This window comes from Sylvia atricapilla, chromosome Z (genome assembly GCF_009819655.1).
Source record: "Sylvia atricapilla isolate bSylAtr1 chromosome Z, bSylAtr1.pri, whole genome shotgun sequence".
NCBI classification, from domain to species: Eukaryota; Metazoa; Chordata; class Aves; order Passeriformes; family Sylviidae; genus Sylvia; species Sylvia atricapilla.
In genome coordinates, this window is record NC_089174.1 from 55,838,108 (window position 1) to 55,852,814 (window position 14,707).

General features: G+C 35.3%; 1 protein-coding gene across 1 annotated transcript in view; it reads right to left on the bottom strand.

The window, feature by feature from the left end:
• CNTLN (centlein) overlaps window positions 1-10,752 on the bottom strand; it is a 168,571-nt gene extending 157,819 nt beyond the window's left edge. Inside the window, 2 exon segments of the mRNA XM_066338871.1 lie at window positions 5,381-5,469; window positions 10,657-10,752. Coding sequence (XP_066194968.1) covers window positions 5,381-5,469; window positions 10,657-10,752 — 185 coding nt within the window.
• Window positions 10,753-14,707: the final 3,955 nt, after the last annotated feature.

Below are 14,707 nucleotides of genomic sequence, written 5' to 3' on the forward strand. Positions count from 1 at the left end.
TGTTAACTTGTAAAAGGGTGTTCTAAGAAAGCTTCTGCACAATGTTTATCATCCCTTTGAAAATATGCAAGGTACACATTTTAATTTTTTTCAATTAACATAGGCATCTATAGTGTTCTTTCTTACAGCGCATTCATTTATCCTTTTATATAAAAGGTACTCAAAGTACTCGCCATTTTCAGTAAATCTACATATCATCAGTCAGTGAAGAATCTATGTCAAACTGTTTATGTTTCTCCCACAATTCACTATTCACATGACTCTGCAAACCACAGTACAAGCTCCTGCAATTACCTTTCCAAAAATTCTTTGGTTATTTTTGATGTCTTGCTTTTCACCATATTTTTGTCCATCTGTTTACCTTTAGACAGACGTAACTCCTCAGGAAGAACAACAACAAAACTCTCAATCACTGGCACTAACATTCAGGTTGCCACTGCTTCTTAAGAGTGGCCTGAAATGACAAATCCATTCTTTGCCTTTGTTAAGACCTGCAATACACAGCACACTTGAAATCTTGATGTGGAAACACCTCTGCGTAAGGCAGGCTTGCCAAAGGTGGATCATCTGCAAGGGTATTATCTCACATAATACAATCCCCAAGTACCAAATCTCGTATCACTGCCACAGGTTGATCATTAATGGATCCTGATACATCTCCCTTCCAGAAGAAAGGAAAAGAGCCAGCTAGAAGCCCTAGGGGAAAATTAGTCTGATGACTTGTCAAGCTTTTATGTACTATAGAAGGAAGAGTCTTAAAACAGAGCTCTGAAGTTTGCAAAAATATTTCGAAACCTCTCATACTCTTGTCTGAATCCAACTCCATTTCTGTTTACACGCGCATTTACTTAATAAGAGCTATTTTCTAGCACCTTTTTTTAAACCATTAAAAAAACTTTCAAAAGGCAACAAACTAGAAATAGCATATTCTTTACATAATACTGAGATCAATGGTATTTAAAGTAGCTGGAAAGTATACTTACATGAGTAGTAGTTTTACAATGGCTTGTTTAAAATACCTGGAGGCTTTTACATATCCCAAAGGTATTTCTCATTTGCACAGTAAAGATAATTTTTTGTTTATATCTGAATATTAAATTGGGAATACAGTTACAGTTACCCAGCAAGAACTGCAAAGACTGCTGAAAAGTATAATATCATTGGTGTATAAGAGGAATCAGCAGCATAGCCATAAAAAAGTACAAGTTACATTTTTACAATTTTAGGAGAAGAGAACTTCTATTTTGGGGCCATGAAAGTATTTGAAAATAACAGACAAATAACGGCAAGGTACTAGCAATTTCCCCCTACGCCCCCCAAATTATATCATTTATATTTTCCTGGTTTGTTTGGGAAAAGATACTATAACGAATTGTCTAATGCTATAAATAGAATTTATTTTACTGTAGAGCTAGTACTGCCCACTCACTTCCTCCTAATATGTATTTTCTTTTCTTCATCACACATCTGTGGTGTAAATTGTAAGGTTTTAAATGAACATTTTTTCCTGCACCTTTTTATTCTTGTCACTGTAATCTCGTGAAGAAAGCCTACCTATCTCTTTCATCAATTTAATGGCTGAAATCCACTGGACAATATTGCTGGATTCTTCATATATATATATATATATATATATATATATATGATCTAAGAGGGTACACATACCTATGCCTTCTTAGATTCTGTCTGCTTCCATTACTTAGCTGGCTTACATGACCTCAGACAGTCTCTAACAAATATTTGATGGGGAATGAAAGTTTCTCAGTTACGGAATTTTTGGTGGAATAACCACACTGAAAAATGAAGCTATTCAAATACTGGCGGTATCCATGTCACAAGAAGAAAAAGAAAAGGTTTAAATCCATCCCATTCTGTTTGTTTCTATCACAAAATCTCACAATTAGCACAAGTAGCACAGAAAAAGTTCTGAACTTGAATATGACTGAGTCTCTGTTGTTTCTAATACAGATGAGAAGACAAAAAAATTGCATATGACTTAAATGGTTTTTATCAGATTTTAGTGTAAATTTTCAATTTCCAGCTCATCTGATAGAACTGTGTAACAAAGAAAGATGGGCCGCAAGCAGCACATATCCTCCCAAGTGACATGCTTCAGAAATCATCTTGCTTATAACAGTTATTTGATCATCCCATCTTTTAAACTCTTTAAACCCATGTATTTTTCCCAGATTAACAAAGCCAGAAAATCTATCGTCCTCTAAGTTCCTGGACAGCAGCAGTGGTAGATAGCAGATTCCCTGTAAAGTTAATCAATGTACTGGAACTAAGGTGAACTAATACTAGGATAAAAAAAAAGGTAGGAACTAAGATAAAAACTTTTCTGAAAAGATGAGAGTGTGAAGAGGTACAGTCATGAAACTAAAGCTACTGAGGAAATAATTAAGGAAAGTACTACAGAAAAAGTTAAGACAGAATATATAGGGCTGTAATTTTGGTTGTGCAGAAGGTTCAAGGGTAAAGCTAGGCTAGAAACTATTTCCAAAGCAGCAATTAGGCCATTCTCAGGCAAAAGAGATGAAGCTACATCAATTAAGGAGAAAAACACAACTATTGCTCCATCTGCCAAATCAAAGTAACCAAAAGTTCAAAGTTGTGATTAATAAAACTCCTAAATACTGAATGGGTTTTATCCAAACCTATTCCAGGATTCTCAGGAGTAATGATAACGCCTAAAAAAGAAGCTGTGGAAGCAATTTCTTCGTTCTTAATTCCATAATTCATAGAAACATAGAAAAGTTGTGATGTACATGTATAGCCCTGAGTTCAAAAAGGTTCTAAAGCATTAGTGTAATTCTAAAAGAGTAGAAGACATAAAAAAACTAGACAAGCACATTAAGAGAAGTATGTTGGTAAGGTTTCACATAACAATCACCAGCCTCTATACAGTGCAAAAAACATACAAAAAATTTCAGCTTATTATCTTGCTTTTGTGAATCAAGGTGGTACTTAAGAGCACCATATTCACTGTATCAATAAGGATAATACACAAAATTACCAATTTCTGTTCTAAATAAAGCATAAAAAAATTTAAAACAAGAGACAACTATAACGCACAAAAATATTCCTAGACATGAGTAAGAGTAAACAAAGATAGAGAGACTGTATAGACACACAATTCAGGAACTCCAAATAATTCATTTATTGACCACTATTTAAATGTATGCTTTCTAACATCTCTATGCTTCAAGTCATCCTAATATCCAGATTATTTTTGTATGCAACATAAATAAAGAATGTTAATAAGTCTGAAAACCTGCTTCTGCTTTCTTAAGCTTCAGGTAAAAGAATAACGATTTTCCACATTGTTCAGCTACCTATAAAATGTGGTTAGGACAATAAAATTTTTTCAGGTTTTCAATGTAATTGTGCTTATATACATGTAATGTATATTTACATATATTAAATGCTCTATTTATAGATTTTAAGCAGTTCTCTCATTTTTCTGATTTATGAAGGAAGATTAATTCTACCACCAACGTCCTCATGAAAACATGACCAAATTTTATTAGGAAACAAATCATTATGATTTTGCATTTCAACATAAATGAAGGATACTATGAATTTGCGCATCAGTCTTCATCACATATTAAAATTATTTCCCAAATCAAACATGGAAACAATAGTAAAAATAGCATAACGTCTAAACAGCCCAGCTACTACTCTCTGCAGTTGAGTGCCCCAGTACGAAGCCAGCAATTACTTGATATCATCACTGCCAACCATATGTGAACCCCTCACTAACAGCTGCCTTAAAATAAGCCGCATGTCCTTTCACCATCACTGTCCTCCTCTAGATATGAGTCCTTTAGAATATTAGCTCTAGTCACATGATCACACTGTATTTTTGGACAAAAACTTTCATTCTCATGCTAGGCAAAAGGGGACAACACTTAAAAAAAAAAGAGACGGAGAGGGAATCTCATCAATATGTATAAATATCTCAAAGGTGGACTGTCAGGAGGATGGGCCCACACTCTTTTCAGTGTTGCCCCAACATGAGGCAGAAATTCTTTACAGTGAGGGTGGCAGAGCACTGGAACACATTGCCCGGGGAGACTGTGGATTCTCCTTCTCTGGAGACACTCAAAACCCACCTGGACACATTTCTGTGTCACCTGCTTTAAGTGACACTGCCTTGGCAGTGGGGAGTGCACTAGATGATTTCCTGAGGTCCCTTCTAACCCTAACAATACCATGATTCTGTGAAATGCACTCCTAGCTAAAGAAGTTAAAGCTATATTTTCACAAGTGAAAGAATACGTACAGATGCAGTCCAGAAAGGAAAGATGTGAACAACAAAACACGCCTTTTACGATCAAAGTACTCAATGGAAACCCAAAGGAGCCAGGACCCCTCATGAATCTGTAACAAGCCTCCCAAGTAAAACTGGCATGCCATTTAAAAAAGATTAGATTCTTTTTTTCCCCTTTTTGAAAAATACACTTCTTCATTTCAAAGGAGGGAACACATGGCACCCTAAGATAATTAAGTGTTTAAAATATGACAGCCAACTCATTCACATTCTCTTTATCTTTGGCCCCCCGAAAAAAAACCTTGAATTCATAAATATTAACATTCCAAAACAATCAACTGCATATCGTGATAATTAACTATCATTTATAGGAATCAGTTAATAGTAAGTATCATGAAGAAATCCTCCCCATTACTATCCTCAGATGAATAAGCTACAGAAGTAAGACCCTGCTTCTCTTTGTTAATGGAGATGGAAGCTCATAGTCAGGGAAAAGTTTCTTGCCCAGAGGGTGGCTGGGCACTGGAATAGGTCCCCCAGGTCACAGCATCAGCCTGACAGAGTTCAATTGGCCAATGCTCTCAGGCACATGCTGTGACTCTTAGGGTGTCCTGTGCAGAGCAAAGAGTAGGACTCAGTTATCCTAACCTCTCTCAACTCAGCATATTCTATGATCCTATGACAATTATGTATTCTCTTACTAAGTGTTAGCTTTTCACTTTCTCAGGAATTCAGAAAAACCTAATTTAAATATAACTGTTATCTAACAGCTTATAACACTGGAAAATTACCAATCATTTTCCTCCTCCTACTCTTTCAATAGGAAAACAAAATAGTGCAGTACATTCATAATTTAAAAACTGTACTGAACTGCAGCACAGCAATCTTAGTGAGAACAGATTTTAAAGTATGCTTCAATTTGCGCCAAAAAAAAGAGAAAATCTGCAATGTATTCTAGGCACTGTTGACAAAATTCAACAATTAAACTTTTTCAACAGATTTTTAGAACTCTACATAGTTCTCAATTAGAAAGGTAAAGAATATGGTATCAGCTGGAGAGGCTGGTTGCTTTTTGGTTTTAGTAGCATGTTAAATGTTTGAACTCACCTTTTCACAACCAAGCTGACAGCCTGAGTATGATCTGGTTTTGACACCTGGAGATGATTCCAAAGATACCACCCAAATTCTTTATCAGCCTTAGAAATAGGAAAAAATAGAAGAAAAAACACATTACATGTATAATGCCTTTTACAGACAAAAAAAGTTACACTGAGCATATTCAAAAGACAATTGCCAAGAAAGCCCTATTCTAGTGGGAATTCCCTGTAAGTTACTCACTGCTCCATGAATGACAAAAAACACAGCAAAAAGTTCTCTTGAATAAACAAAGTTTTAACCATACAGAATTCTGAAGTAAAACAAACACCTACAATCAACATTAAAATAGTATACAATGCAACATATGGCAGCAGAAATTGTATTATTCAAAAAAGGCTGCCTTTTGCTGTATCTATTACTGTTACTGACAAAAATTCTATTAAATACAAAGCCTGGAATACCTGCTTCAACATTAAATTTTACCATATGCACCTTATATTTCAAAATAGGCATGAAAACAGTCTTCTAACACACTCTCATCTAATCTGCAGTATATAGAAATTTCTGAAAAAAACCTCAAGTGAGAGCAAGAAAACAATGCTCTTTACAAACAGACTTCATAAAGTTTGCAAAAATCAGGTGTCAGCTAAAAGCTTTCTCTCATTTGTATTTATGGCTACACGTAAGTTGTTATTTTTCACTGGTGTCTTCTTATTCCAATTTATTACTTTATTACTGGAAGCACCAATATTAGTTATTTTACAATCTAAACCCATGTGTCAATCATATAAAAACATTAGGGCAGAAAAATAAAATCCAGCAAAATATAAAGACCAATAAGAAAATGTATGTAAATAAACTATAGTCCACACTAAGATGAAACCTACTGAAATAGTCTAATATAAAATTAGGAACTAATAAGCCAAACCCATAATATTGGCAACTAAGCCTATTCAACAAGCAAAAATAATTAAGAGTGCACCTATGTCTACTAGTGTTTTGGAAACAGAGAATCATTTAGACAGGAAAAGACATTTATGGTCAAAGCATCCAATCAGTAACATAAGATTGCTACATCCACCACTAATCCCTGCATGCCGTATCTACACACGGCTTTTAAATATAGTAAGGGATGGCAACTCCCCCACATACCTGAGTAGCCTGTTCCAATGCCTGACAAGGAATTCTTTCTAATGTCAAATCTAAATGTTAAAAACCAAATGACCAAAACGACCTTGTAGTTCAAGACCATTATCAACTCATGCAAAATGCACGACATCAGAAAGAGTTAATCTTTCTTAAAAGCAGAAAAATTTCAACTAACTGGGTTGTGCACAGCTTTTAAAATGTTGACTGTTTCTTGATTTTCCAAACAAAATCAAACAATTAACAAAAACTTTGTGCTGAAAGGAAAGAGGAACAAGATGTTTTTAAAACACTTGAAAAAACCACAATCCTTCTCTAACCAAATCAGGTTACTAGTGTAAGCACTCTTTTGAAAACCAAAAGTGATTCTGCTGCATGCAAACAAATAGTAACTCGCTGGACTATGGTGCACTACATCGATTTTTGAAGAAAGGTAACACAGAACCTGAACTGTACACCATACAATCGGTAACTCAAAGGACTTTTGCATCAGTATCCAAGTCTTTGTCCAGTACAAGTGCTAAAAATAGGTTAACTTTCAGGTCAGAATTAAGTTAAAAGATAAACACTAAGCACCATATTAATTGGGTTACTAAGTAAAAAGAAAAAATGTACAACCCCTTCATTTCATGTTATCAGCTTAAGCACTTAGTATACTAAACTTTTATATCAGCAGGAAAGACTATAAAAGTGTGCACTTGTTTCATGTCCTCAAAATAAAAGACACTATCTCCCAAAAATGCCCTGGCAGGATACCTGAAGTTACGTTGTGTAGACTGTGAACCAGGCATAATGTACTGCTTCTTCTCAGTCAGACCCAATAAAAAATAAAAATGTTTTTCAGATTTAGAAGAGGTGCTGCAGGCTTCCAAAAAGCATTAGGATCTACACAGAAGCCTGATTCAGAGTAATTTCAACATGTAAAAAAATCTTGTGTTTATGCTGGTAAATCAAGGGAGAAGGCAAACAAACAAAACAAACACACAAAAAAAATAAGCTACAAAGCCGGACTAAACCTCCCTAAACAATAGCAAAGAAAATGTGATTTCTTTTTAATTATATTGAATGGGCACTCAACAAACTTCAAAGAAACAGCTACACAAAACAGGGTAAAAGGTGTTCATTAAATGATAAACAACTAACAACAACCACGACCACAAAATACAAACCAAAGCCTTCACAAATCCTATGGAAGTAAGTGAAAAGTCACTGAATTTCCAAAACTGCAAAACAATTATATTTCAACACGTTATTTATATTTGATGATGACAAAGTGATATTTAAAGTTATTACTACAAACTATGAATGAGCGTACACAGAACTATAAAGCAATGCTGCAATTATATCGAAAGATATTTTAAATTAAATCATCATATGTCTTGTACTATGTACTCAGTATGTACTTTAACTTCTCTAAATCCACAGAAAGCTAAGCAATTTCATGCCTAAGCGTATTTCTGCCAAAAGAATAACGACACAAATGGATGTTCAAATAACGTAACCAGTAAAGAAAAAAACCCAATCAAACAAAAATTCACATCTTCATCCAAAGTTAAAAATATGAAAACTTTATTTCACAAAAAGAGTTTACACAGAAATGCACAAAATTTTTCATTGTGACAACAAAATGTTACTAAGAAATTAGTCAAAGAATGCTGAGTTACCATATGTGATATTCTTTTATCTTTAACATGACAAACATTTTAATAACTATTTCACTGAAATCTAAGGAATATGATTAATTAAGCATTTTGTATATGAAATGAGTATTATATTTGATCTATTTTATAATATATATTTTAACGGAATATATATATATATATATATATATACACATATAATGGAGTATATACATTTCATAATGGAATGAGTATTAGTTTGAAATTATTAAGTTTTAAGATTAAAAGAATGTTAAACAGCCCGTTTAAGCTCTTGGCAGAATTCAGGGACTTGGTAAAGCTTCTCCCTGCATGGCCCTGGGAGCCAAACAATTTCTATGGAAAAAAGACTGCTTACTTACACTGTCTGAAGCTGGCACAGAGAAACACTGCAGCTGTCAAGGCCTGGGATGTATCAATCTTTAGCTTACCCGAAGAACATTCAGCCTACTCAAGTGCATGTTAACAGCTCAAGAGGTCAGCAAGAGTGTACCTTGAACAGCTGAGATCTTTTGAAAGCTAGCAAAAATTACTCATTTCTTACAATATATCTAATGTCAGATAAAGACACTCATCCTGTAATCAAGTTTGCATGCAAGAACAAAAACACTCTGAAAAAAGAAAAGAGCACATTGTGCATTCCCTGAAAAATTACATTTTTTCCCCTCAGCCTGCAGTGAAAGTGATAATAGTTCATCACACTGAAAGACAAACAGACAAACTATCCTAGGTTTTGAAAGTGTTCTTTGCAAAATAAACTGGATTTTGTCTTACTGATTTTTAACACCAGCAAGCTCAGAAACACTGACAAAAGATAAGCCACTAACAAACAATGACATAACTAGCTACAACACGAATATTTGCTTTCAAGTGAAGCTGTGAATTTATAAATCAGCAGAAATCAAAAAACAAAGAAAGCTTCTGACTTACAACCAGGGAAAGACAAATATCTTTATTTAAAATATTTTATCTTCCTTTTGGAAGGGAATTCCAAGGATAAATATTTCACTGGAGATTTGATATCAAAAGTACATAAAACTGTACTAATAATGCAGTTATTTGTCTAATAGAAACTTAGAGCCACAGAATCATTTGAATATGTTTACACCACTTTATCAAGAAGAATTAGCTGTCATCTTTTTTTTAAAGCAATGTTACTGAATTTACTAAAGTAAAACTTTTAAATCAGCAGCAAAACAAGTATCAAAAGCATAAGCAGTACCTTTTATCTTTTTTTTAATCTCACAGAAAATACACATTCGTAACAGTTTGGGTATTAAATTTCCAAGTAAGCGTATTTTTTTGTTTAGATGTATTTCATGCACTGTGCTGAGAACAAGGAAAAACTGAAAAACTTCCCCTCTTTAACATAAATTCATAATCAAGCATCTCAGTTATCTGCAATTTGAAATCAATACTCTTTTTGATGTTTCACTGTGTTTATTTCTAAGTATGTTAACTACTGTTAAGTGTTACTATCATACCTTAAATCCTTACAGCATTACAAATTTTTATTCACTTATTATTATTCATCTTCTCAAATCTGGAAGAGAATACCCTCAGAACAGAAAAGCAAAAGAAGAACCCCAACCTCTTCACACTCAATCCAAACAGCCTCTTCCCCTGCCCTGCCTCTCCAATCATCATGACAAAAATACAGGACACAAACTCTCATTTTAGCTCTTTAATCAGCCCACTTCCCCAAGTGGGAAAATAAACCAGCTGGGAGGACAGAGGGAGCTATTGGTTTACTGCTAATTTTTAGTAAGAACTCTATAACAATTACATACTGATAATTTTCTCTACTATGAGTTAAGTATTTCAAAACACCTGACTGTCAGGCAGGAAAATTTTGCATGGAAATCAAAATACTATAGGGCATGGAGCATGAGGGGAGAATGTATGAAATAACCTGGCTGGCTGCTATAAGCACTAGAAAGCCTGCAAGTAAAGTTTTTCTATTAATTGTTCTGGGCTCCCCTAATATCTAGGATAGGCAGGTACACTTCTAACTGAACAGCTGAAGTATTTTATGAAGCTGACATATACACTCTGCATGCAAGTGACAAGACTTGCTTTTTTCTTGATGTCTCACAAGACTTTTACACTTACACTGCTGCATACTGTCAGTTCAGACTCTCTTGACCCCACTGTGCCAGCGTTTCTTTGTGTTTTCCAGTCACATATTAAGTTACAAATAAATAAAGAGGTATTCTTTACAAATATACCTCACAAATAAAGAGGTATTCTCTTTAAAACCAAGTTCTGCCGAGTAGTCACAACAAAAAATACTCTTACTCTTTAGAGAATCTATCTGTGAGGTGCTATGCTTTTCAACAACCTAAAAAGACCCAAGAAGAATGATCAGTAACTCACAAGAAAACTTAGAACCTTAGACACATCAGGCTATTAAAATAATACTGTATTATTTTCAAGTTCACAGAAGTCACTCACAGAGAGTATGCACTGTTAACATCTTACTATCAGGTAGAAATCTGTAAGAGGGTTGTAGAAGACTTGACCACACTGACTGCTTTTTTTAACAGACATCATCAGCAAGTAAGTATTTTTGCCCATTCCCTCAATTCCTTAATGTTCCAGCATAAGTGAGATACAATCAATATCTAAATGTATTATAGTAAAAAAAAAAAAGTTTTATGTATATTCCACACATAATTTTCTATTCAAAGAAATTCCTGTTATCTTGTCTCTGTTGGTAGTTCTTGCAACAAATACATGTTTGATTCAAAAATGCAACAATGTAGTATATATCTTTACTTACAGTTGTGTGCAAATATACAACCCCCGCCAGTTTCACACACTCACACCACCTTAGAAACTGAATCCTTTACTCATTACTCTGCTGAATGCAAACAGGCACCATAAAAATAATATAGTGTTGTCATTTTTACTATGCTGATGATCTCACAGAGGTCTAAGCAAAAATACCACCCAACTTATACTAAAAAATGCTGTCATTACACATGATTTAATCAGCATACTCTCAGATTAGTTCATCAGCATAACAAAAAGACAGCAGTACACTTAACCGAGTAATTTTATTATATAATCTTAACTGGCATAAATAACTGACTTATTGTGGCATCAACTGGCAGGAAATACAAGGTACTTCCTAGCCATGGCACAGTCAAAAAACTGACATCACTTAAGGCAGATCAGTAACATCGCAGGAGGAAGGGAAAAAAATAAACATCAATTCACTGGTAGACAGAACTTATTAGACAGACGTGGACTTATACTACACAATGCCACCCTCACTGAACAGTATAAAAATAAATTATTTTCTTCTTCAGTGAGCACATAGGATGCTCTGTTTCCCTTCATTCACTAGAACAGCCTTCTACCAGCAACTGCTTTTGTCTGAGTAGTCAGTATTGGAGATGTGGCACTTGATGAATGTAGGAAATCTTCAAAAAGTAGAAACCATGAGAAATCAAATCTTTCTTTTAATCCCTTTCTAGATCAAAGATAGGATAAGTGATCTGCCAGCTTTCATTTCAAGCTGTAACTTTCTAAACTACTTCAATTAAAACATAGTCATAGAAGTAATTTAGACGGAAGATGCAGAGAACTGGATAGGACATGAATTTGCTAAGTCACATAACTGCTTCCCCTAAGCACTACAATTCTGAGAGTTATTGTAACAATTCCATCACTTATTTGAGAGCACAGGGTAATTTAAAAGCTCCAGCACAGCTCTTACAGTTAGTTTTGTTTAAATGTAATGCTCTGGATTAATATAATCATAATGCACTTGTGATTTTTAACCCTTTCAAGATACAGGAATGCATAAATAATTTTATCTTACAGACAATATAATCATATGTATACATTTGGGTATATTCCCTCTGTATTACCATGACTAACCAAGTGCAATTTAGGCCCATTATCTCAACTGTGCCTGAAATGACATTGTAGTATTTTCCAAATCCCCTAAAATTGTGGACAAATAGAAGAATACTTGCATACCTTTTAAGTTGTGAGCTAAACTTCAAATAGTTGAAACAGTGCACTCTCAATAACAGCAAAGGACAAAAAGACTATTTGAAGTCACTCTTCAAGAGCAGCATACCTGCTTCCCAAACTAAAATAATTAGATGGGAAGACTAGACCAGCTACACTCAGTCATTCTCCTCCACGTTGAATCTGTAACAACATGGCAAACACAGACATGAAAGTGTGTTCCAGAGGCCTCCTCAGTGCATTTGGAAAAATTACAAGAGCCTAAATCTCTTCATATAAAATGCAGCTTCCTTTATTGACAAAAGCAGCCGTTTGTTGTTCCCAGAACAGGTATTTTTTGCACTCATGTCTACCTCACGGCAGTTAAAGTCCCCAGTGACTGGAGGAAAGGAAATTTCATGTATTTTTTGAAAAAGGTTTAAAAAAATCATGGGAACCACCAATCTGCAAGCATTACCATGGTGCCCAGTAAAATCATGGAACAGGTCCTCCTGTTATGCACTGTCTTATGTTACAATGTAAGATGTAACCAAAAGTATATATTCTATTACCATCTTTATAAACAGTCAAAAGAGGTGTGGCAGTGTTCCTTATCTCCTCCATGACCCATCCCTGATAACTTTAGCAGCTATCTCTGCTAATGGGCAATAAAGGTTTCACCACATGACTCAAAAATTACATCATTCCATTGTGAGACACCACCCAGGGGGAGGAACCAAGCATTCCTACCTGGATATAATCTGAAGATTGGAACACCATGACCAGCCCTACTGTACTCCCAGAGGACTAGAATGACATAACCACCACTGGATCTTCAGAGAAAGACCAGACCCTTCTACAGAATCACCACTTCAACAGAATCACGTCCACCATTTTATCAGATTGCTACCAACACCCTGACCAACAGGGTGAAGGGTTGTATCCCGACTCTGCCACTCCTTCTGTACAATTGCCCTTATTTTAATTTTCCTATTAAATTGTAGTTCTGAATTTGGAGTTTGGAATCTCACTGGTTTGCTTTCAAACCAGTACACCACAACAAATCGCATGGATGACAAGACGTACTTAGATACAGGCAACATACTTCACCAAGGGCAAACCATGTCTGATAATCTAAGGGTCCTATAAATGGAGTGATTACATCAGTGGATAAATGAAGAGCTATGGATGTCACCTACCTACACTTCTGTAAAGCCTTTGATACAGCCTCCCACAACATTCTTGCCATTTCATTGGAGAGCTAATGGTTTGATGGATGGATTATTAGATGAATAAGGAATGGGCTCTATATCCCTTTCCAGAGGGTAGCAGTTAACAACTGCGTCCGCATGGAAACCAATTGCAAGTGGTACCCCTCCAGGGTTTATACTGAAACCAGTACTATATAGTATCTTTCTAATTACATGTTCATGATATAAACAGTACCAAAGTGAGCACTACAGTTTCTACACCAGTAGGAAGAGATGCCATCCAGAGGCAATAACACTGACCAGCTTGAAAAATCTCAAAGTTCAAACAAGGCAAAGTGCAAGGTCTTGCACCAGGGTGGGGAAAAGCCTATTATCAATACAGACTGTGGGATGAATTCACTGAGAGCAGTACTGTGGAAAAGGACTTGCACGAACCGCTGGACAAAATGCTGAACATGATCCAGAAGCATACACTTGCACACCAGAAAGCCAACTGTATCCTGGGCTCACCAGGTCACAGGAGACAATTCTCCCTCTCTCATTTCCTGTTATAAGACCTGACCTGGAGTGCTGTATCTAGCTCCGTGGACCCCAGCACCAGAAAGACATGGCCCTATCAGCACAGGTCCATAATTGTGTTACAAAACTGATCAGAGGCATGGACAACAGGATGAAAGAGTTGGGTTTGTGGTGCCTGGAAAACACATACAAGGATCCTGACTACAGCCTTTCAATCCCTAAAGGGCACTTGTAAGAAAGACAGACTTTACCAATGCCTCAAGTAACAGGAGAAGTTTCAACAATTTTAAACTGTACCCTTTTCAATTTAAAAATATTTAAATTTGGATTAAGTATAGACTCAGACTAAATGTAAGAAAACTGGGGACAACAAGATGGTGTGGCAAGGGAAGAAGATTGTAGATTCCACATCTGAAGTGCTCAAAGACATGCTGGGTAGGGTTTTAAGCAACACAATCTACTGAAAGACATTCCTGGGAGGCTGGACTAGATGATCTTTAAGGTCCTTCCAACCCAAGCCATTCTATGACTCTGTAATCTCTACAACAAATTTCAAACTCCCACTGACATGCTGCACCAATCTGAAATATTCACACACAGATATTCTGTGAATAGGGAGCTACTTTATGAAGCACAAAAATATACTTATTAAAAAAACCCCTCCCTTTTAGTTCATCTTCAGTTTTATTTCTATATTCTAAACCAGTATTTTTCAAAAGGAATACAAGGTACAAAAAATTTTACTACACTTAAATAAAATTTGTCAGAAGTAAAAAAAAAAGTAGAAGGAAATAAACTTAGGTATTCAACAACACTACTTCTGTATATAATACAAAAAG